The sequence below is a fragment of the Dermacentor andersoni genome, chromosome 2 (assembly GCF_023375885.2).
Source record: "Dermacentor andersoni chromosome 2, qqDerAnde1_hic_scaffold, whole genome shotgun sequence".
Classification (NCBI taxonomy): domain Eukaryota; kingdom Metazoa; phylum Arthropoda; class Arachnida; order Ixodida; family Ixodidae; genus Dermacentor; species Dermacentor andersoni.
Genome location: NC_092815.1, coordinates 240,863,041 through 240,884,447, shown reverse-complemented (window position 1 = coordinate 240,884,447; position 21,407 = coordinate 240,863,041). Strand labels below are relative to the sequence as shown.

At 48.6% G+C, this 21,407-nt stretch overlaps 1 protein-coding gene and 1 pseudogene across 1 annotated transcript; one reads left to right on the top strand and one right to left on the bottom strand.

The window, feature by feature from the left end:
* The first annotated feature begins 9,941 nt into the window (after positions 1-9,941).
* On the top strand, positions 9,942-12,696 carry LOC126539728 (uncharacterized). Its single transcript, XM_072286233.1, has 4 exons — positions 9,942-9,946; positions 11,500-11,842; positions 12,155-12,594; positions 12,663-12,696. The coding sequence occupies exons 1-4, from the start codon at positions 9,942-9,944 to the stop codon at positions 12,694-12,696; spliced, it is 822 nt and encodes a 273-aa protein (XP_072142334.1).
* A 195-nt stretch (positions 12,697-12,891) lies between these two features.
* On the bottom strand, positions 12,892-18,249 carry LOC140215888 (uncharacterized; annotated as a pseudogene).
* Positions 18,250-21,407: the final 3,158 nt, after the last annotated feature.

Sequence of the window (21,407 nt, the reverse complement as noted above, 5' to 3'; positions counted from 1 at the left end):
ACGCCGATCAAGTCATTAGTGACTTAATAAGGAAAGCATCGCTGTCGCCTGAGCAGAAAACAGAACTACACCAGCTCTTACAAGAGTTTCAAGGTCTGTTCTCTGAGAGGCCTGGTAGGACTTCTGTCCTTACTCATGACATAGAACTTACCTCCCCAGAGCCAGTACGATCCAAGGCGTACCGGGTGTCACCCCGCCAGAGCGATATTATGGAGGCTGAGGTAAAGAAAATGCTACAGCTCGGTGTTATTGAAGCGGGTGAGAGTGATTATACCTCCCCTTTGATTTTAGTTGAGGTACCGGGCAAGGAACCTCGTCCTTGCGTCGACTACCGCAGGCTTAATTCCATCACTAAGGATCAAATTTATCCGATCCCTAACATCGAGGAGCGCCTTGAGAGAGTGAGTAGCGCTCAGTTTATTTCCACCCTAGATCTTGTCAGGGGTTATTGGCAGGTTCCACTTACAGAAGAGGCTAGTAGGTATGCGGCGTTCATTTCACCAATGGGGACCTTCCGTCCTAAAGTTTTGAGTTTTGGTTTGAAGAACGCGCCATACTGCTTTTCAAGCCTCATGGATAAAGTGTTGCGGGGACAGCAAGAATTCGCTTTACCGTATCTAGACGACGTAGCGATATTCTCCGCATCCTGGCCTGAGCATATGGCCCACTTGCGGGCAGTGCTAACCCGCCTGCGCGATGCGGGCTTGACAGTCAAGGCTCCCAAGTGCCAGTTAGCACAGGCCGAGGTTGTCTACCTCGGACACGTGATTGGTCGGGGTCGTCGCCGCCCCTCTGAAATAAAGGTGGCCGCTGTGCGAGACTTCCCGCGACCGCGCACGAAGACCGATATTCGGTCGTTCTTAGGTGTCGCCGGCTACTATCAGAGGTACATCCCCAGGTACTCTGATATCGCGGCTCCCTTGACGGATGCTCTAAGAAAGACAGAGCCGCAAACAGTCGTCTGGGAGGAGACGAAGGAAAGGGCTTTTAGCGCCCTAAAGAGCGCCCTAACAAGCCAGCCGGTGCTACGATCGCCCGACTACACAAAAGGGTTCGTGTTCAGTGTGATGCTAGTGAGCGAGGCATGGGCGTTGTACTGTGCCAACGGGAAAATGGAGAAGTAGAACACCCCGTCCTGTATGCTAGTCGTAAGCTGACGAGTCGTGAGCAGGCGTATAGCGCCACCGAGAAAGAGTGTGCGTGTATCGTGTGGGCCGTTCAGAAATTGTCATGTTACCTAGCTGGCTCGAGGTTTATCATTGAAACGGATCACTGCCCTCTCCAATGGCTGCAGACCATCTCTCCCAAAAATGGCCGCCTCCTGCGCTGGAGCCTCGCTTTGCAACAATATTCCTTTGAGGTGCGTTACAAAAAGGGGAGTCTCAACGGTAACGCCGATGGCTTAAGTCGAAGCCCCTAACGTGGGAATCAGCCTCAAAATTGCTTGTTACTGATGTTTTTCTTCCTGAGGCAGGATTTTTTTTTAACTTATTGCTTTTGTGTAGTGTTTCGAAGTGATGATGTGCTTTTTAGTGCAATTTTTCCGATTTATGGACGCGTTCTGAGTGCTGCTAAACTACTGTAAGGAACTAGGCAGCAGTATAAAAGGGGAAAGAGCCTGGCAGGGCTTAGTGAGGGTTGTGCCGTGCTTGCTGACTGAGCGGTTGACTTTCAGGCGTGGTTCTAACGCTTGCCGGAAACGAGAACAAAAATGTCACCTCTCCCGAAGTCACTTTGCAGTGTCCTGTGTGCACCTGAACGTGAGAACGAGGCCTTCTCTGTGCGCTGCGCTCAAGAAACGCCCAGGGACGCCCAACTTCGGTTATGAGCATCATCGAGCGACATCCCTCCGGACAGCGGATGCAGTCCCCTGACCATCGGGATCTCCTTCCCCCGGCGGGGCGGTCTGTTACGTTTCGCCTACAACGCGCGGTAATGCCGGCGCGGATGCAACGGACGCCGGGGCTTTGTTCAAAGCGGCGGACATTTTGGCCCGTCCGACGCCGCCGCGACGCCTACCCGCCAAGCGTGTCCAGGCGTGTTTCAGTGCCACGTGTCTTCGTGTGTGCGTGTGTGTGTGTGTGCCCTCGCTTGTCAAAGCGCGGCAGCCGGGGAGCGGAGTTCCCCGAAGGAGGGGCCTGGAGGTCTCTCGGCTCAACCGCTCGCGCCGTCGTGGGCCCCTGCTGCGCCGTCCCGTGACCTTCATCCCGTGACCTTCCCTCCTTCCCTTTTGGACCGCGACGCCGAGGGTATAAGAGCAGCTGCCCCCGGACGCCAGAGCAGAGGCTCCGATTTGTACTGTTGAGTTACGTGCTCTCCCGTCTCTCCACTCCGGTCGACCTGACCGGCCGCTCTTTTGCTATGTTAGAATAAACAAGTTGTTCTGTTACCAGTCTTCTCATGCTTTGCCGGGACCTTCGGATGCTTCCAGTGCCCCAGGCCGCCAGGCCAACGCTACCCTTGGGGCTTGCGACCCATTGGCAATAACGGGCGTCAGCACCGAGACCCCAACAACTCGGGCCAGCGGTACGATTCCAACACCACACTCCTTCGTCACCGTAATCTTCAAACGTGTCCTGGGAGAGGGCTCCGGCGTCTCGAATTGTCTCTAGCTTCTCAGTTGAGTTTGCGTAAGAAAACAGTTCTTGAGACGCGTGCAATGCAGTCTCTGCTTGACGTGGCGTTGTCACATCAGACTGTAGGCTTGAGGATGTCGGTGGTGCTTGGGTTTGCATGTCGCCTTCGTCACTGGAAGGGGCGGACGCGTCTTCGTAGGTCGATGACGTGAAAGAGTCGTGCCGCGTTCGTTTCGATACCGCACTGGCCGTCGTTGACAGACTTGCAGAGCGGTCTCTATCACGACGGTGGCGGCTGCGGCTGCGTTCGTTCGGTTCCCTATTATTCTTTCGTCTTTGGCGTTCGCGTCTATGTTGTTGGTCAGCGGTAGCATGCTCACAGCGTTCTTCATGCATCCCAGCAGAGCGTTCTGTGGTAGACGCTTCCGGAACGCCTTCGGGACCTGGCGTAGCCGCTTCCTGGCCCCAGTCTTGGGCAGGCGTCATCAAAGCTGATTGTCCCTGGCGTTGTTCATGGTCGTCAGATGGAGGTAGCTTCGATGACCCGGGCTCGGTCATCAACGCAGTCGTGGCCATGCATTAGGCTTAGCAAGGCCGCCCGCTGGCGCGTAAAAGCGGCCGTAAAACGGCCAGAAAGCAACGCACCTTTCCGAGGCTTGTCTCGACGTGTGGCCGAAGCGACACCGATGAAGAGCATGTGCGACAGAAGATGGTGAGACGCGAACAGCCGAGGATGGAATAAACGCAGAGGATGAGTAATGTCTCCATTTCTGTCGTACTGAGTACGATATACTGCACGATATAGCACGGACCTGGTCGGAGATCCCGCTCATGGCTGGGCTCTCCTGCATATCAGCGGCCTGGTGCAGTGCTTCCTGCTGGGGACCGGGACGCCTGAGCTACCTGCCTGCTGACCGAGTCCGATGACTGGCGACTGGGTGTCCTGCTACCGTGCGGACCTGGTCGGAAATCCCGCTCGTGGCTGGGCTCTCCTGCATACCAGCGGCCTGCTGTTATAGCGGTCTGGTACAGCGCTTCCTGTTCCTGCTGAGGACCGAGACGTCTGAGCTACCTGCCTGCCGAGCGAGCTCGATGACTGGCGACCAGGTGTCCTGCTACCGTGCAGACCTAGTCGGAGATCCCGCTCGTGGCTGAGCTCTCCTGTGCACCAGCGGCTAGCTGGTATAGCGGCCTGGTGCCGTGCTTCCTGCTGGGCACCTGCTGTTGCTACCTGCTTGAACTACCTGTCTGCCGACCGAGCCCGACGTTCTAGCAGCCGAGGCGTTACAGGCCAGGCGTTACGGGCCAGCTACAGCAATGGCGTGGTGTTCTGCCGGCCTGCTGTTCCCCTGCTTCCACGTCGCAACAAGGTGCGGCGTGATGATGATGGCGTAAGACGTGGCCGTCGCAAGCAACACGCCAGCTGTCTTCAAGTGTCAGAACACGCAGCGACGCACTACGCAACGACAACCGTCAGGGTCACCGCAACGACGACGCACACCGGCGAGGCGTGGTGCATGAGTCCTAGGCACATCCTTATACATGTATCGAAGGACAAACGAGTTCCGAATTCTAGTCTGCGTGTATGTAAATCGTGTGTATCGTGCTAGCGTGTCTGAATAAAGTCTGTGTTGCATGTAAAAAGCTCCCGTCTGCCGTGTCATCATTAAAAGAATCCTGGGCCCAACCGAAACAGCAAGTTTGTTTCCACCACAGCTATATATAGCCAAATTGGACTACACAAAAAAATGTTTGGCGTCGACTTGGGCGAGTTGGTTACGTGGCTATATTTGGGCTACTGAAAATCTGCGATTTGGCATTGTTTGGGCTATAAGTGGCGCCTTAATTCACTCTCCAGAGGTGACTCTCATCGAGTAAAAACAAATCTCGAAGGCTATGTTTTAACTGCTTGAGCCGGCAGCGCGGCTGTGCGTGTGTGCGCGAAGCGCCCCCCCCCCCCCCCCCCCCCTTAGTGCATCGTTCTCTGGGCCGATGACTTTTATCCTTGACGCACTTAAATTTACACCGCGCTTCACTATGCAAACATTTATGCCAGCAACGTCGTCTCATCTTCGTCTTATCCCGACACCCGATCATCGGGCATCGGGATGTGCCTGGGAGTGGAGGGCGTTTCACAGCACACTGTACTGACGTGGCTATGCTCAGAAACGGAGAGCAGTGGAGTCGGGCAATCGTGGCGACTGCATGAAAGAAGGCAAACATGGGTAGATGACACGCTCCAGTGTGTCCATGGCGAAGGCGTCTGGTTGAAGTATTGCGCTGGACACAGCTTTGGACCTACTCCGCGTTTCTCACGGTAAGCTTTATTGTCATTTTCCTTTGTGTGCCAGATGAACTTTAACGCGATAGCGTTAAGGGCCCCGTGTCGCCGAAAATCCGGCGTCGGCGCCGTTGTATGTGTGAGAAAAATGATCCCGAACCCCGCAGGCCCTTCGGCTGGTGCATATGCGTGAATGAAGTATCATTGAATTTCTCATAGTAAAACGCGTCCGAAAATTCGTAAAGTAAGACTTACACTCAACCTGCAGACATAGTAGCGTTGAATGGTAATTTGAATATACGAGAAAACATATGTTTGTTACGCAGAACCTCGAACACAAACCCTTTTTCCAGCTGCTGTTCGACGTCTTATTAGGATGGTGATGGTTTGGGCTAGTTGGTTTTCCATGAGACTTTGTGGTGCAGTGCTAAGCGGGACAGGGGACACGGGAAAAAACGAGGACGAGCCGTTCCTGCCAAGTAGAAGCGGTGCGCCCCGCTTGGTCCCTTGCAACACCATTCAGATGGCACTCGCCTCCGCGGCAGCGGCGGTCCCTGCCGTGAGGGTGGAATGAAAAAAAAAAAAACCCAGAAAGTTCGCCAACGTTCCTGCGACTTATGTTTTCCGGAGTGTTAAGTATTTCTGCAGTAATAGCTACGTGTTTCCCACTGTTTCCTGTCCAACTGCTTTGGTTTTTAACTCTTTCCGTATACCATGGAGAAAATAGGTGTATTTTGTTGGTTACGCCAGATTTTTTTCTGAAGGAAATGCTGCACTAGATATTTTACGTAATACATAAACAAAAAGCAGAATGAATGCACTTTTCGCACATAACGTTTTATTAACGAGATGTATGTCATAAAAAAGACAAATTGCCAGAATCAATATTGTGGGATAAGATTGAACAACGTTTGTAAAGACACGCTTGTATCCTCGAAGAAAGATATGTAATAAAAGTTATGACATATACAAAATGTATTACCGTCTAATGGGCATTACCTCCGAAAAAATCAATTTTTCATTGAACAGGTATCCCACTACAAAAATTTAACTACATGCACTATAGCAGGGCGTGCCGCGCATGTTCCGGGCTGGTTTGCATCGTCGTCGCTATCAGAGTCAAAGTTGAATAGACAGCATCCTGAGACTCGCTGCTGCTCGATCCATCGATAAAGTCAGCTGCAGACTGACGGGAATCGCGACATCTGCGTTCTTTCGAAGCGCACGCACCACTCCTGGAGGCAGCCATCTTTGATTTATACTTTGATGATCGCGGAAATTCGGAGCGCATTAAAAAATTACCGCCTGGCGTGAAAAAATCTAACTGCTTAGAAAACAAAAATGTGGCTCTCCTCCACCATAGCGGCGTTTTAAACAACCCATAGCGGGCTGCCATTTTTCCTTTCTACCAGGTTTCTACTTTGATGATCGCGAAACATGAAAGAGCGTTCAAAAATAACCTCCTGGTTGGAAAAAGGCGAACTGCTTGCAAAACAAAAATATAGTTCTTATTCAAGTACAATAGCGCAGTGTCTCCGTGAGCGGCGCGGAAAGTTTACAAAGCGGCGTTTCAAACTATCGTTAGCGGGATAACTATGTCCAATGGCGCGGTACACAAAGAGTTAAACCAGTTAAACACTCAACGCGAAACCAATTGGATTGAAAACGAAACGACGATTTTACATGTGACACGCAGTTCAGCATGTTGTCATAGCCACGCGTGCGCTTTTGATTTCCGAAGCATAGAAAGCGCAAGTGTCTAATATTATAGCAACTACAATTTTAAAGGGCCCCTGAAACGATTCGGAAAAATTTTGTAGACGCGGAGGGTACAGCTAAAGTTAATCATTCGCACCACAATTTGTGTGAAACGTCTCATATTAAGAGAGTTACGGACGATTACAAGTTACCCTCCTCCACAGTCATGCATTTTCTCCTCAACTTGTTCGCCGAGTGATCGGGGCTAAGCTCCGCCTTCACCGGCTCTGCGTTGATGGCACGTCCTGTCGTCGACTTCTGGTTCTGTAGGAGCGAGCGCGCGAAGCGGCCCCGCACGCTCTCAAGTTCCAGCGATCGCCACAGAGGGCGATAGATCCACCGGGGCGCGTTTGACATCTGCCCAGAGGTCGATTTTCTGCATCCTTGAAGCCCTGGGGTAGAGTGTACTAGACTGGGAGAGTGGGTCCAACGAGGGCTCCGCCCTGAGGCATACTTAATTGAAAATCCAGATGGCGCCACCGTCGCCTTCTGGATAAAGCCCCTTGATAATTTGAAAGTAGCGACACTCTCCTCCTCACGGCGCTTTCCTCCTCGATTCTCCTCGCCCGCCGGCTGCGCACGGCACGCTATTCCTCCTCGGCTCCCGCGGACGGGCCGCAGGATTCTATGGAGGTGTGTTATTTTGGGTCAGTTGCGCGCCCCAGTGGGGTTGAAAATTTTGAGAAATGCTAATGGCAGCATCGATAATGCTGGAGGCAACGTTTATGAGGAGGTTGGTTTTTTCTTAAAGCCGCATGAGCGGGGTATACTGGTTTAAAGGGAGTTTTGAGGCGAGTACTATACTCCTGACAATTTTTCTGCCACACGATCAGACGCTTTACTTCGTGCGTCTGATCTAGTATTGCTTGTGACACATCCCTTTGTGTGTGGCTTATTAAGCGAAAGCCTTACACCTCTGTTTCAAGGTCCCGTTGTGAGCTACATAAAATATCACGTGACCGAAGGAAGGCGGGAAGCGAACCAAAGCATATGCAGCCGCGTATAAGAGATGATTAATGATTAGCAAAGTAATGATTGATTAGTGATTGGATTAAGATGAATTCGCGTATATTAAGGATGATTAAGGTGGATTAAAGTCGATGAAGGTGCATTAGGGTGAATGAAGGTGGATTAAGGTGCATACAGGAGGACTAGGTTGCATTAAGGTCGATGAGGTTAATTAGGGTGGATTAAGGTGCGTTGATGTGCATTGAGGACGATCACAGTGGATTATGGTGGATTAGAGTGCATAAAGAAGGATAAGGGTGGATTAAGAGGAATTAAGGTGTATTAAAGAGGATTATGGTAGGCTAGGGTGTATCAAAGTTAATGAGGAAGCATTACGGATGATCAAGGAGGATTAAAGTGCATTAAGGAGGATTAGAGTAGATTAAGGTCGATGAAGGTGGATTAGGGTGCATTAAGGAGGACTTTCATGGATTACGGTGGATTAAGGTGAATGAAGGAGGATTGAGGTCGATGAATGTGCATTAGGAGGATTGTAGTAGACTAAGCGGTCTTAATACTCAATGAACCCCAATTCACCTTAGTCCACCCTAAGCCATCTTAATGCTCCTTCATCCACCTTAATACTCCCAATCCACCTTAATCAACCTACATCGCCCCCAATGCAACTTAGCCTACCCTATGCGGTCTTAATCCTCCTTTATCAACCGTTATCCATCATAATCCGCCTTAATCCCCCTTCATCCACCTTAATCCTTATTCACGCACTTTTATCCCACTCAGTCCTGCTTAATGGTCCCAGTCTACCGTAATACAGCCTAATCCGCCTCTATCAAGCCTAATCCAGCTCCATGGTCCCTAATCCACATTAATCTACCCTAGTCCATCGAAATCGGTCTTAATCCTCCTTTATCAACCCCAATTCACCTTAATCGACCTTAATCTTCCTTTATCCACCTTAATCCTCCCCAATCCTTGTTCATGCACCCTAATCCATCCCAATCGGCCTTAATACCCTTTCATCAACACTTCACCTTAATCCACCATTATCCGACTTAATCCTCCTCCACGCACCTTAACCTTTATTCATGCATCTTAATCCTTCGTAATGCACTCTAATCCACCTTAATCTTTTTTAATACACTCTAATCAACCTTAATCCTCCCTAATCCACCTTATGTCAACCACTAATGATTCATTAATTAACTTGGGTAATCATTCTCTTATACAGGGGTGGACATGCTTTGGGTCCCCTCTGGCCTTCCTTGGGTCACGTGATACTTCGTTTACAACGCGACCTGGAAACATAAAGATCTAAAGGCTTTCGCCTTAAAACTTAAAGAAAGCTCCATTTTGACTAGTTAACGCTCATCACCTGCAATACTACGGGCATACTTGCCACACATTTTTTAAGGGCGCAAAGCAGAATCAATAATACTGCACTTCAGACTGAATAACAACAGTTAGCGACGTGCGAAGTGATGGAGCGGCCCCAGAATATTAAGCATACTGAGGACAACCGCAACAAAAACGCTGGTGAGCAGGCCGGAAGAATGAAAAAATAATGCCGCATTACGGGATGCTTTGCTACGAGCTATAAGAAAGACTCATCAGCTCGCAAACAACGCTGTTCTTTGTCGGAACAAAGTTCTTTCGGCCAATGTCATGCAGCCACTGCTTCCTACACAAGCCGTCACGCTTTCATTGTGGTATCATAAAAGCGGCATAACCATCTTCAGGCTTCTTGCTGCAGTTATATGCGCAACAGCCCGGCATAGCGCTAGCACATAGAGCAGGAAACACAGCGTACAACGTTCGCTACGCCGAGCTAAAGCGCCGAGCCAGCCGTGCTCAGGAGGAAAATGGCGCGAACGAAAAAGAAAAACACAAGCAAAACTCAAGATCGGCGCGTTTCCAAGGGCAACGGCAGGGAGACCAATCGTCGTGCAGAAAAACGGGGGCAAAACTGGTTGCCGCGGGGGAACGCGCAAGGGGCGAGGAGGAGGCGAGGAGGTCGCGCGGCAGCGGCAGAGTTCAAAGAGTGTCGCTACTTTAAAATTATCAAGGGACTTTACTTCTGGAAACCGCGGAGGCGCCGTTCGGCAGCGTCAGAGTATGGTGGCTAGAGCCACCATAGTCAGAGCGTGCCGATCGAAGAGAGTGCGGCCGCGGTCTAGCGCAGCGTTGCCGTTGCGCTCGTGGAGGACCGTGCCTGGATTAATGGGAGCCACGCAGTCAGATGGATCGCGTTTGCAGTTTGCTTTCCTTTTTAAAGCTTATGTGCGTGTTTCACTGTGTCATGAGATAACGAAATGCAGAACTCATATTCCGAAGAAATGGGCATCATGTGCAGTAACGGGATGAGGTACAGGAATAAATGAAGTGTGTGGCATAATTAGGGGTCAAATAAAAATTGTTAAACCTCTGTTTTCTTCGTTTCTCAAGGCGATATATCGAATGCTAACAAAATTTCCCCGATGCCCTAATAACGGCAACAATTTGACATTTAGAGGGAATGTGGGTCACATTATTCGTTACGCGCAGCACAATTTTTTTGTAGGTTAATTGTGTGTTTTGAAAATATTTACGGGATAGCCGTTTTCTTCCCTATTTTTATGCGTCGTACGCCTGAGGTGTAGTTGGTTTTCCAGATCCCCTGGGTGAATAAAGCAAAACACATTGTTTATATTTGCTTGGATTAGGATGCATTTTATTGGTTGTCTATGTCTTCGAGCTAGCGCAGGTTTCCATTGTCACATGCCTCCAATCTGAATGACGGTTCAACTGAGAGCGGGAGCGTTATCTTTGATAACTGGCCTTCATCTGTTGCATAGGAGGCGGTTCTCTTTCGTGTAGGCTGCTCGTAGAGATGCTCCGGGAAATATGGCAAAATATTGTGGGTACCGCATCAGACCGAAGCGCAGGCTTTCCAGGCTGCGTAGACGCTCCTTGGCCTTCGATGATATGCACACAATGCCTTAGTATGTACTTTGCATCAAAGTTCAGCTCACAAATGGAGTCGGTGAATTCCAAAGGGCCGATCGGTGCGGTGAAGATTGAGCTCCCGCGCGCGTCGCCTTTCTTCGTCTTTAGGGACACTGAAGAGCGATAGCTTACTTAGCCTGACCTTTCAATCTACTGTATACGGTTTCGCAACCCACTAAACAACAGTAGTTCTTTCGCCGAGGTGTGTTCATCCTCTCATTCTTCGAACACTCTGCCAAGTCGCCGAGTTACGAGACAAACTATAGACATATGCGAAGGCCGTCTGCGCGCGTAAACATCGTTCAGACGGCATCGTTTCATGGAAGCGAGGAACCTCAATTCATGCTAAAGGCAGTAATTTTATTGTATTCTTTTTTTCGCACATACTAGGAACAAAAATTGCCACAACAAACACAAACACGACGGTGTGTTCAGTAGACGGCGTCGCGCCGAGTAGACGACAGGCTGTCGGCTCCGCCCTAACCGCCGTCGGTAGGCGTGGTTCCGCCGGGCTGCCGAGGTACCGGATTGGCCGGAACGTCAGAAGAAGGAGGAGGAACATTAAGAAGGCGACTGCAGCGCCGCCGCAAAGTACAACGTTTTTTGCTTCACTCGCTGCTTGCTGTGGCCTCCGTTGGACCCATTCCCCCATTCTAGTACACTCTACCTTGGGTTCAGCGAGAGCAGGTGAAAAGTATACATGTGCGCAATAGAGATTAGTAAGAGGCGATCGGAAGATTGGTGGAAGAAAAGTAAGGAAGCGACAGAAAACGGCGACGTACAAAAGCAAAGTTCACAATACATATCTTTCACGTGACGTCACCTCCGTCGTCTGCACCGACCGCCCGCCATTGCTCGGTACCACGTTTGGATCGCTTGCTATTTGCCTGTGAAGTACAACGCGTCTGTGACAGGCGTGTACGACGGTTGAAGCGTGGCGGTGCTAAGAGGAAAGTGTTCGGAGTTTTGCCCTGCGTACTACGAAGGTCTTGTCGGCGCTACGCGGGCACGATACGAGACGAAGACCAAACTCTGCGATGGCGTGGACCCTTACACACTGAGAGTCGGCGCGGATGCGACTGCAGATGTGGAGCTGCTGCCAGCTACAACGCAGGTGGACATAATCAATTACCTGGTTTTGTCAACCAGCTACGTCACCTTGCAGCAGATGAAGGTGTATAAATCGCTGGATGCACACAACTACTTCACCAGCGGCTGGGTGCGGAACATTGCAGCAATGCGGCTCCAGTCGGAGCGCGTCATCGTACTCGGCGAGGTAAGGCAACAGCGAATGAAAATACATTTTTGTGCACGAGGAAGCGCAGACGACAGCGAAATATCTCGTTTTTATTCTACGATTCCATTCAGACGCAGCCGATTTGCCGCACTAGCTATTTCTGTACAGTCTTTGTGCACAGAGCAGTTAAATGTAAACGTGGTGCGGCTTTTCTTAGGTGCCCAAGAGTAAAGTCCAGGTTGCACGTTTAGATGCCGCAACCGTTGTACGCGCCAATATAAAGCTTCGCGATAGCGTCATTAACCAAACAAAACTTTCGAAAACTAATTCTAAGCAACATTTCTTTTTCAGGTCAGCCATTCTCAGCGGCTTCGGGAGCCAGACCTGAAAGTGTGGTGCTTAGCAAACACAGATGGCAGCATCATAACAGCGCACTGCACCTGCATGGCAGGTGCAGGGGAAGCATGCTCGCACATTGGTGCTGTGCTATTTGCTGTAGAGACATCAGTGCGCTTAAGAGAAACGAGAACATGCACAGGAAGAAAAAATGCCTGGCTCCCAGCCAATTGCTCTGGCACACAGCCCAAGCGCCTAAGAGACATAGATTTCTCGTCATCCAAGATGAGGAAGAGAAAAATGGACTCGATTCACCTGCAGCAAGGTGTTGAAATCACATCAACGTGCCTCCCACAAGCCCTGCCACTAGCTCCTACTGAAGAGTCAATACAACTGTTCCATTCACGTCTTGCTGATGCTGGAGCTACACCAGCTGTCTTCATGGTCCACCCAAGGTACAGCGCTATGTTTGGGAAACCAAGAATGCTAGAACCACGTGTTCTGCGTGATCTCTCCTTTGCAGAAGCTCGGTCCGAGGACTTGGAAACACTGATTAAACGGGGTGAGGACTTCCTTAGTGAGCTTCACATCAGTCAAGAAATGGTGGACCACGTCGAAAGTGCCACAAGAGGACAGTCAAGTTGTCCAAAGTGGTTTGTGTACCGTGCTGGCAGAATCACTGCTTCTGTGACAAAAAGTGTATGCTCGACGAGCTTGAAAAAGCCTTCTATAAGTCTCTTGAAAAAAATATGTTATCCTGAGCAGCAGCAGTTCACCTGCACATCAACAACATGGGGATTGGAGCACGAGTGTGACGCAATCACGAGCTACATGTCTGAAATGAAGCGGCATCATAGTGACTTTGAACTCTTAAAGCCGGGAGTTTACTTGAGCACACAGCACCCATACCTTGCAGCGACACCAGATGCTTTTATCAGTTGCACATGCTGCGGCAAAGGCGTTGTTGAGGTTAAATGCCCGTACACACTGGCCAGGAGAGGAATACAAGAGGCGAGCAATGACCCAAATTTTTGTCTAGAGAATGTGAATGGAAAGCTGACATTGAAACGAACGCATCCATACTACTTTCAAGTGCAAACACAAATGGCGGTATGCGAGACAACATATTGCGATTTTGTTGTTTGGACCCCATTGTCAGTGTACATAGAAAGGGTGGCCAAGGACAATACCTTTTTGAGCTCCATGCTGTCCTCTACAAAGAAATTTTTTACACAAGTGATCATGCCAGAACTGCTTGCACAGTATTTCACCAGGAAAAGTACAGAAAGCAGCCTGAATCTGGCAAAATGCTGGCATGCGAAGGCCAAAATTGCAAGTATGGCTGGTTTCACTATGTTTGTCTTGGTATTAAGAGGGCTCCAAAACAGAAACAGTGGTTTTGTGAGGACTGTGCCACTGGAAATAGCCAACAGAAAGCTACAAACCCCAACAGAGCTGCAGCACCATTCAGCTGCTTGTCAAACGTTGTCAAGACTACACCTGAAGCGGCCAGTACAGCGACAAGTGTAAACACAGGATAGCTTAGTGAAGTGAAGCCTTGTTGCCCGTTATGTATACAGCAACAAACATCAAGACTACACACTGTGAATTTTGCATGTACAGCTAGATCCACGTAAACAACTATTGCTAAATGAAGAATAGCTTTAAGTGTGTAAATGCACCAATATGAACTGGTATGCCATATTTATGTCCAATACCCATAATTTTAGCTTTCTTTTGCTGAAATTGAAAAAGTTTCAGAATAAGAAGTTATTTATAAGCTTACTGTTATTATTTACACAATACTGCAAGCTACCATTTTGCAGTCAGGACAGGAGTGGTTAATACTAAAACAATCAATATGGTATTGCAGAGAGTAAAAAGACTAATTGTACTCAAGAACGCAGTCAAAACTTATTTGGGGTGCGAAGGCACTTGCAACTAAGTGGACAAACAAGTACACACACATAAAGATCATTCAAACGACAAAATGTTCATTGATAAGCAAGCAGCAAAAGTGCAGACTTTATTGTCAACGTACAGGAATCAGAAAATGGACTATGAAAAGAGAAGCTGTGTCACAAGTAAACTACAGGGAGAATATGCACATGTTGTGACCACACACTGCAGATCAGATTCAGCACATATCTACAAGCACATGTTTGTTTGAAGATGCATGTGTGTAGGCACACACCAAGTGCTTGAGTGAATACTTGTGCGAATGTAAAAGCACTTGTGAAAAGTTCATACTTGTAAAAGAATGCCTTGAGTAAAACTTCGCAAACTGTCTACTGTGCAACATGCAATTATTTACAATGCAATGGGAGAACAATGGAAGCAATCACTCAGTGAAATCACAAATGAAAATGCGCAATCAGCAAAGAATGGCAATGGGGGTCAGAAGACACGGATGGGAGCGAGACAACAAGGATGAGCGCTAACTTTCAACTGGGTATTTATTCCCAGAAAAACATGTATTTGTAGGTCCGCACACCGATACGGCCCAATCACCACACATGAAAACCAGCCGCTTCCAGGAACGCAAATTTGCTTGTCGTCAGAGCAACCGAAGGGGAACTGATGCAGGTATCAGCGGCCCTCGCTATCAATGCAGCTTCAACACATCTCATATAACTTCATCTACATTCCTATACAAAACAGAGCACTCTTAAACAAGGGTTTACACCCACAATCACCCCAATGCACAGACACATGACCATCCCTACATCGGTTCAATTTTTGGTTATGTTATTTTAACTTATCATTCAGGCATCTCTCCGACTGCCCTATGTAAACCTTCCCACACGATATGGCAAGGCGATGCACCACATTCTTTGTGCTATGACCCCCATTGCTGTATGTAACCAACTAGCCCAAGCCCATACAACCATACTTGTAAACAGCAAGAATGTCCGCAAGGCTGTTCACGAGGGCAGTTTTGGATTTGCAGGAACTACCGATGGACAAAGGTTGATGAGGGCACAGCAAACTGTTACAATCTTATCAAGTGGTGTAAATGCGTGTCCTGCCTTGCTAGCCACGTAGTGAATTGGCTGGACTGCTTTCATTATCAAATATTTGTTCCGCACAAGCCCTATCACCCGTTCTACATGAATGCGAACATTGGCCAGTTTTCTTGTGTTTTCTACATCCAGCGCAGTAAGTTGTTTCTGGCCTCTAGTGAAAGCAGGGATATGGAGTTTAGCACAGTACAACCCTAAAGTGTCTGCAATGTCAAAACCTCTGTCAGCTAAAACAACATCCCCTTGTGACAAATATTCCAAAATGCCACAATGTGCGGTTATGTGCTTATCACTAGCTCTGCCTCCCCAACCTTCAGAAATGTATGTTTTTACACCTTGTGGACAGATGCCAATTAAAAACTTGGCAGTGTTGCTGTTCTTATAGTTTGACCATGTCTCGCTTCTTGGCTGCAAGGATGATGGTCTTTCAATTGTGATTTCAAAGCAGTCAATTATGACTGCCACTTTTGAGCGAAATGATTCAAAAAACGCTTGTGGCATTGTCCTTTGTATATCATTTCGTGACGGCCACACAATTTGTGACCTCAGCCTTGAAAAGGCAGCATCCAGCCACTTCTCCAAAATTCTGCTGACGGTAGCACATGAAATGTGAAACCTGTAGGCAAGATCCTGGTGCGGAAAGTTGAACTTAAGTTTCATTAAGAAAATAATGAACTCTTGAAACTTTGGCAACCCATTTTGCGGCGTATGTTTTACACCCGACTCGACCAGTTTGAATATAGCATGCAAGACCGAATAGTTTATCATTCCCGAGTAAAAGGCAACTTTGGCGTCATCTTGACGCAGAGATTCTTCTGTAACTTCAAGCAATTCTTTTTGCTTTTTTAAGGTGCACAATTCAGAAGTAAGTCTCTTGTTGTCTGCCTTAAGTGCTTGGATGTTGTGCCCCGTTAAATCTGTCTGCACACCAATATCACCTGCAAAAGAAGAAAAAAATGTAAACCAAATTTCAAGTGATTCACAGTAGGCAGTATCACAAAATTTTGTTGCAAACTTACGTCTGCGTGGTTCTGAGTCCACAGTAGAAACTGGAAGCTCCATTCGACATTCTGCCTCATTTTCCGAGCTTGCACCGCTTTCGGGAAACTCGATACCCGCGGGAGACTGTTGCGCTGCTACGCTGGCTTCGACAGCATCCTTTTCTTTATTTTTTTGGCTGCGCTTCTTCTATCGCTGGAACCTCGCTTCGTTGGTCAAAGGTCTTTCACTTCCGTAACCCAGATGCTGCATTGGTGCCCAGTCAGGGTTTTCCTCATCCATCAACTTGGAAGGCTTGCCTGCAAATATTTAGAGCCATCGCGAAGCCTCCCAATGTAATGATCACATAGGGTGGCGAGACTTCGAGCTACCGACACGAAAGCACCCATGTTTTTATACGGCACATCACGACGTTGCACAGGCAGCGTTTTAAGAATGAGCAGAAAAAGTGAGCAGCGTACGTAAACGGCACTCAAGAACTGCTGGCGTGCAGCGAAAAAAGCGAAATTCGTACGTAAACAGCAATCAGGAATTCCTGGCGTGCAGCGTACAGTAACAGAAGCGAGAGAAAGATCCGCGTACGTAAACAGTGGACGAGATCTACTGCGTGCGTGCATCGCAATCAGCGACATGGCTTGCCTATATCAGTGTGTAAATGCATGCGGGTGTGCCTTTTCCTTACCTGTGATGAAGTGGCGACCGCAGACACGGACGTTTTCTAGGTTCTTCAAGTCGCTCCTATTAATACGAGCAAGCCAGAGGCTCCTGCGCTTTTCGGAGAGAATCCTCGTTCTCTCACACTGCCGAGTTATTATTTTAGGCAAACTGTGTAATCCTACGCTCGAGCCAGTGCAGCTGGGCCTCTTAGCACTCTTGCTTCTTGTTCGGCAACCATATATTGCGCATATAGGCATTATTTCGAATAAAGCAAGGACTACGGAAAGACGCAAACACAGTCGTCCGTACGGCTGCCGGTTCGGTTGGTACTCGGCAATGGCGGACGCGGTCACGGAAGCTGCCGGAAGTGACGTGCGTGCAAGTTATGTATAGAAAGTTTGGTTGTGGAAGTTCATATAGCTTTTTTTCTTTATTTTTTGTTCAACATAGGTAGGACATTAGGAAGTATAATAGCAAGAGCTTGGTGGCGCAACCCATCGCCTCCTTCCGAAGGGGACGCTCATAACATCCATCCATAGATCCAGCGTAAGCGACGAGACGTTCATTTGAGGGATCGCCAGCCATTTGTGCGCAGGCGCGAGTATGAGCGGGCGCGAGAGAAAATCTGGGGGCTTTTGCGCAGATATAGTGCCTAGAATATACTACACGAATATAGGCACTATAGCGCAGAGTCATATATATTCAAGGAGCAAAAGCACCCAGATTTTCTCTCTCGCGCCCGCTCTTACTCACACCTGCGCACGAACGGCTAGCGATCCCTCAAATGAATATCTCGTGCATAAGCGCGCAAGTGGAGCTGCTGTAATTTGGTCCATAGTCGCATGCTTTAATTTGTATTTTTCTGCTAGGGGTGCTCAACGCGGCTAAATATTTGATGCATAAATGTACATATAGCAACCGTCAAACATAGTTAACGTGTAGTTTTTTTTTTTTTTGCAAAATAAGCAGACAATTGTTTTTGTTGGACTTATGTTATTGAAGCCTGGGCTTTATCACTTGCATACAGGTTTTGAGACCTCACTGACGTGTGATAAGCAGCAGCCCACTGGTATCGATTGCAGTCCGTGCCGTTTATCGATTAAAATTCTACGGTGGTTTTATTTGGAAACGGGGTGGTTGTTTCCTTTGTACATCATCACGAAGGTTCGTTTTATTTAGACCACAATAATAGCTCAGCCAGTTTATGCGTCCGACATTCGATAGCGGCTACCAGGCGAACGTGTTTAAAGACGGTGAATATTATCAGCCGCGGCGTTTCAGTGGCATAATGGCTACATACTTGGCTTCCGTCGTCAGTGATTTGCCGCGTCTGGCCCTGTAATGACGTGTTGCTTGAAGAAAATATGCTAGCTAGCGTGAAAACTCGTCGCTGGAACCGAGCACAGCCGGTTTGGAAAATACCCAAGAAAGCGGCTTAACTTTGCAGCCTCTGGGTGTGTGCACCGGTGAGTATAAAAACACTGGTTAGCATTTTCAACTATAAATTTCTTCGGTTCGGTTGCGAGGCGGATAAAACAAATTCCTGTGGTCATTTATTTTTCAAAGTGAAAAATTATAATAAAGTTATTGCTCTTCAAAGGCAATTCAAACAAGCCTCTTGTTATTTTGTCACGTCCCCTTCACTGGTTCTGCGTCACGATGCGACGTCACATCGTCCACTTCCGGTTGTTTTGGAGCCCGCCCACGCGAAACCTCTCCGCGTGCCGCTTGGCCGTCGACCCCAAGCGAGTAAAGCCCCTTAAACTTCGTAAAGTACTGCCACGCTTTGAAGAATGCCGCCCCCTCCTCGAGCGCTCTGCCCGAAGCCGACGCCGCGTCGCTATTGGCCTAACGGCATCACGTGGCCCCTTGCGCCGGCTCCGTTTGTTTACAGTCGCGCTTCAGTGCCATCTTTGCTCGAGAAGCGGCGCTTGTTGGCGGCATTCCTTCCGTTCCTATTCTGTGTTGTTTTGATCTTGTGAACGCCTTGACGGATGTTTTGTGGCAAGAGCTTCGTCGCTTCACGTCATTTTCTGTTACCATGTCCTGCTGCGCGTTTGGATGCCAATATAGTATTAGCAAAGGCAAGAATATGTTCGCGATACCGTCCGGTAAGCGCAGCGGTTTAAGAAGAAAGACATGGCTTCACCGAATCGGGAGGGAGAACTTCCGACCAACTTCCTCCGCGCGACTATGTGATGTAAGTTGTGGCTCTCTCAGAGTATTGTATGTGCCAGGCTTGCGTATTGTGCTGCGGGCAATAACGTAGTAGTATATTGCACAGTTCACTGTGCATGTTGTCATTTGTACGCACGCTTTAACATGATTTTTACGCAACGTCTGCTTCGCTTATATGCGCACTACGTGATCGTGTCAGTCATATTTGGTGCGCTTAATCGTTCTGAACGCCAACCGGCTTGAGTTCGCGGGCACGCGAGGTTGCGTGCGATAACGTGATTACGAAATTTTTTAAGATTCAGCGCAGTCCTTTTGATAAAATTTCAGTCTCGATCATGAAAGCGTCGCTGGAGAGCAACTCTCTGCCTTTTGTGGTTACTTACTAGCCTTCTTTAGATAGACTAGCTTTGTTTGCCATATTTGTTCGTGTTCCTCGTTGGCGGTCGCCCGGTGGATTTGCGATACAGAGGCACCGATGAAAAGCGTGCGTGCTCTCCCGAAACCGTGTTACGCGGTGCGTTCGTCGTCGAGCGACTGCATCATAGGTAATTGAGACGCATGTGCTAATTCGCGTGAGCTTTAAAGTCGTAAAGAAAACGTGCGGTCGCCCGCCCGTTCCCTGGCTGGTTTAGTCGTCGTTCGTGCTTAGTCGTTTGCTCGTTCGTTCGCACGCTCGTTTAGTCGTTTGCTCGCTCGCTTAGTTCGCGCGCTCATATAGTCGTTCGCTTGCTCGTCTATGCCACTATTAGTTTCTACAGTCACTATGCCTAATTGAGACGCGCTTGCTGTAGGACTTTTAGGCTGGTGGGTTTATTTACACAATGAGACAATAAATGGTGCACACGGACTTGTGACTGCAAAGGCAAATCTGTAATGCATCTATGTGAAAATAAACTGTTAACTTGCAACTCGAATGCCGTTTCATATCATTTTAACCTATGGATAAAACATCATTTCACTTGCCGCAATTTCGGCCGCGTCATGGCGGGGGGATTTTTTGCGCGATCATGACTTCACTAATAAAGTCATGTCTCGCAAATGTTACTTCGAAGGGAGTGCAACCGTCGTCAATGCATGCACCTCAGTGCAACTCGGTTCGCGACAAGTACGTCACTTAGTAAACGGACGAACCAACGCATGATGAAGTGTTATTCGCGATAAGTCAATAACCTGAAAAAATTACTGAAGGCCACAGTGGCCTTGTTTGAGATTGGTTCAAGCATTGTTATCGCGCTCCCGCTTCGCGCATGAATGCTAAAAACTCATTTTATTTTCTTGTGTACGCACAGTCCCGACTCGATGATCGGCCGCGGTATTTCTGTCGGCGTTGAGACACGAGAAACATAATAGCACCAGCGCCCACCTCTGAGGCTTTGCGCGCGCTTAGATTGGCAAGCACGCACGTTGGCGGCACTGTAGCTTGTAAAACACTTTCGAACCTCCAGAGCAGTGATCTCCGTCAGCCTTTGTACGTCATAGCTGATACGCGCCGCGAATTCACATGGTAAGGGTGGCGCGGATTCTTTAGGCTGAGGGCTTGCTGGAAGCCAAGAGGTTGTCATTCGATGGTAAACGTGTTATGTACAACCATTCGCAACAAGATCTTGCGACACGCCCTTGACAAATGTTGCGTACCTAATAGGGCGCGCTACATTCGCAGTCGTCAACGCACAGCGTTAACACTCCTTCAGATACTTTTTTAAGAAATAGTTATCAAAAAATGAAACAAAAGCTGCCGTCACTGAATTTGTGTAACCGTCCGAATAGGAATTCTATCCTGTATACGAAGTTACGCGGAGCTGGAAAGCCAACGCGAGCGCCTAAAGCGCACTGCCTTGCTATGCGTGCATTCACTCTGCGAAAGATCGTCTGCTGCGCTCGAGCAACGTAGGCGGCGCCACGGTCGAGGAGGGAGTGTGAAAGAGAGGAGAAACGAGGAGGAGTGAAGGCGGAGGAGGAGAGTGGCACTACTTTACGAAGTTTCAGGGGCTTTACAAGCGAGAGCTAACGAATCAGCGTGCGTTGCGAGCATTCTGTCGCAGCGCCGCACGTATCTGGTGTTCCGGTAACCACACACTAGCTCAACGTTTTGACGGAACGATGGAGGCATAAACTCAAGCTGATGAAGGAACTTTAGCGTAGACGTACGTGAGCATGCCTGATCAGTCTGCACGGTCCAGCCACCCGTGGCGCAGAGCTTAACCAGCCATAGAAAGAGCTAATATTTCTCTAACCAAGTGTAAAACATTCACAAGAACAACGTGTTGATGATTACACTCCTGCGAAAAATTTACACCAGCAGCGAAGAATACATTTCGTTACTGTTACTGTGTATGGTTGAGCTCTATGCCACCAGGTGGCTGCACCGTGCATACCATTCACGTTTGCGCTTCTGCTCATCCCGTCAAACG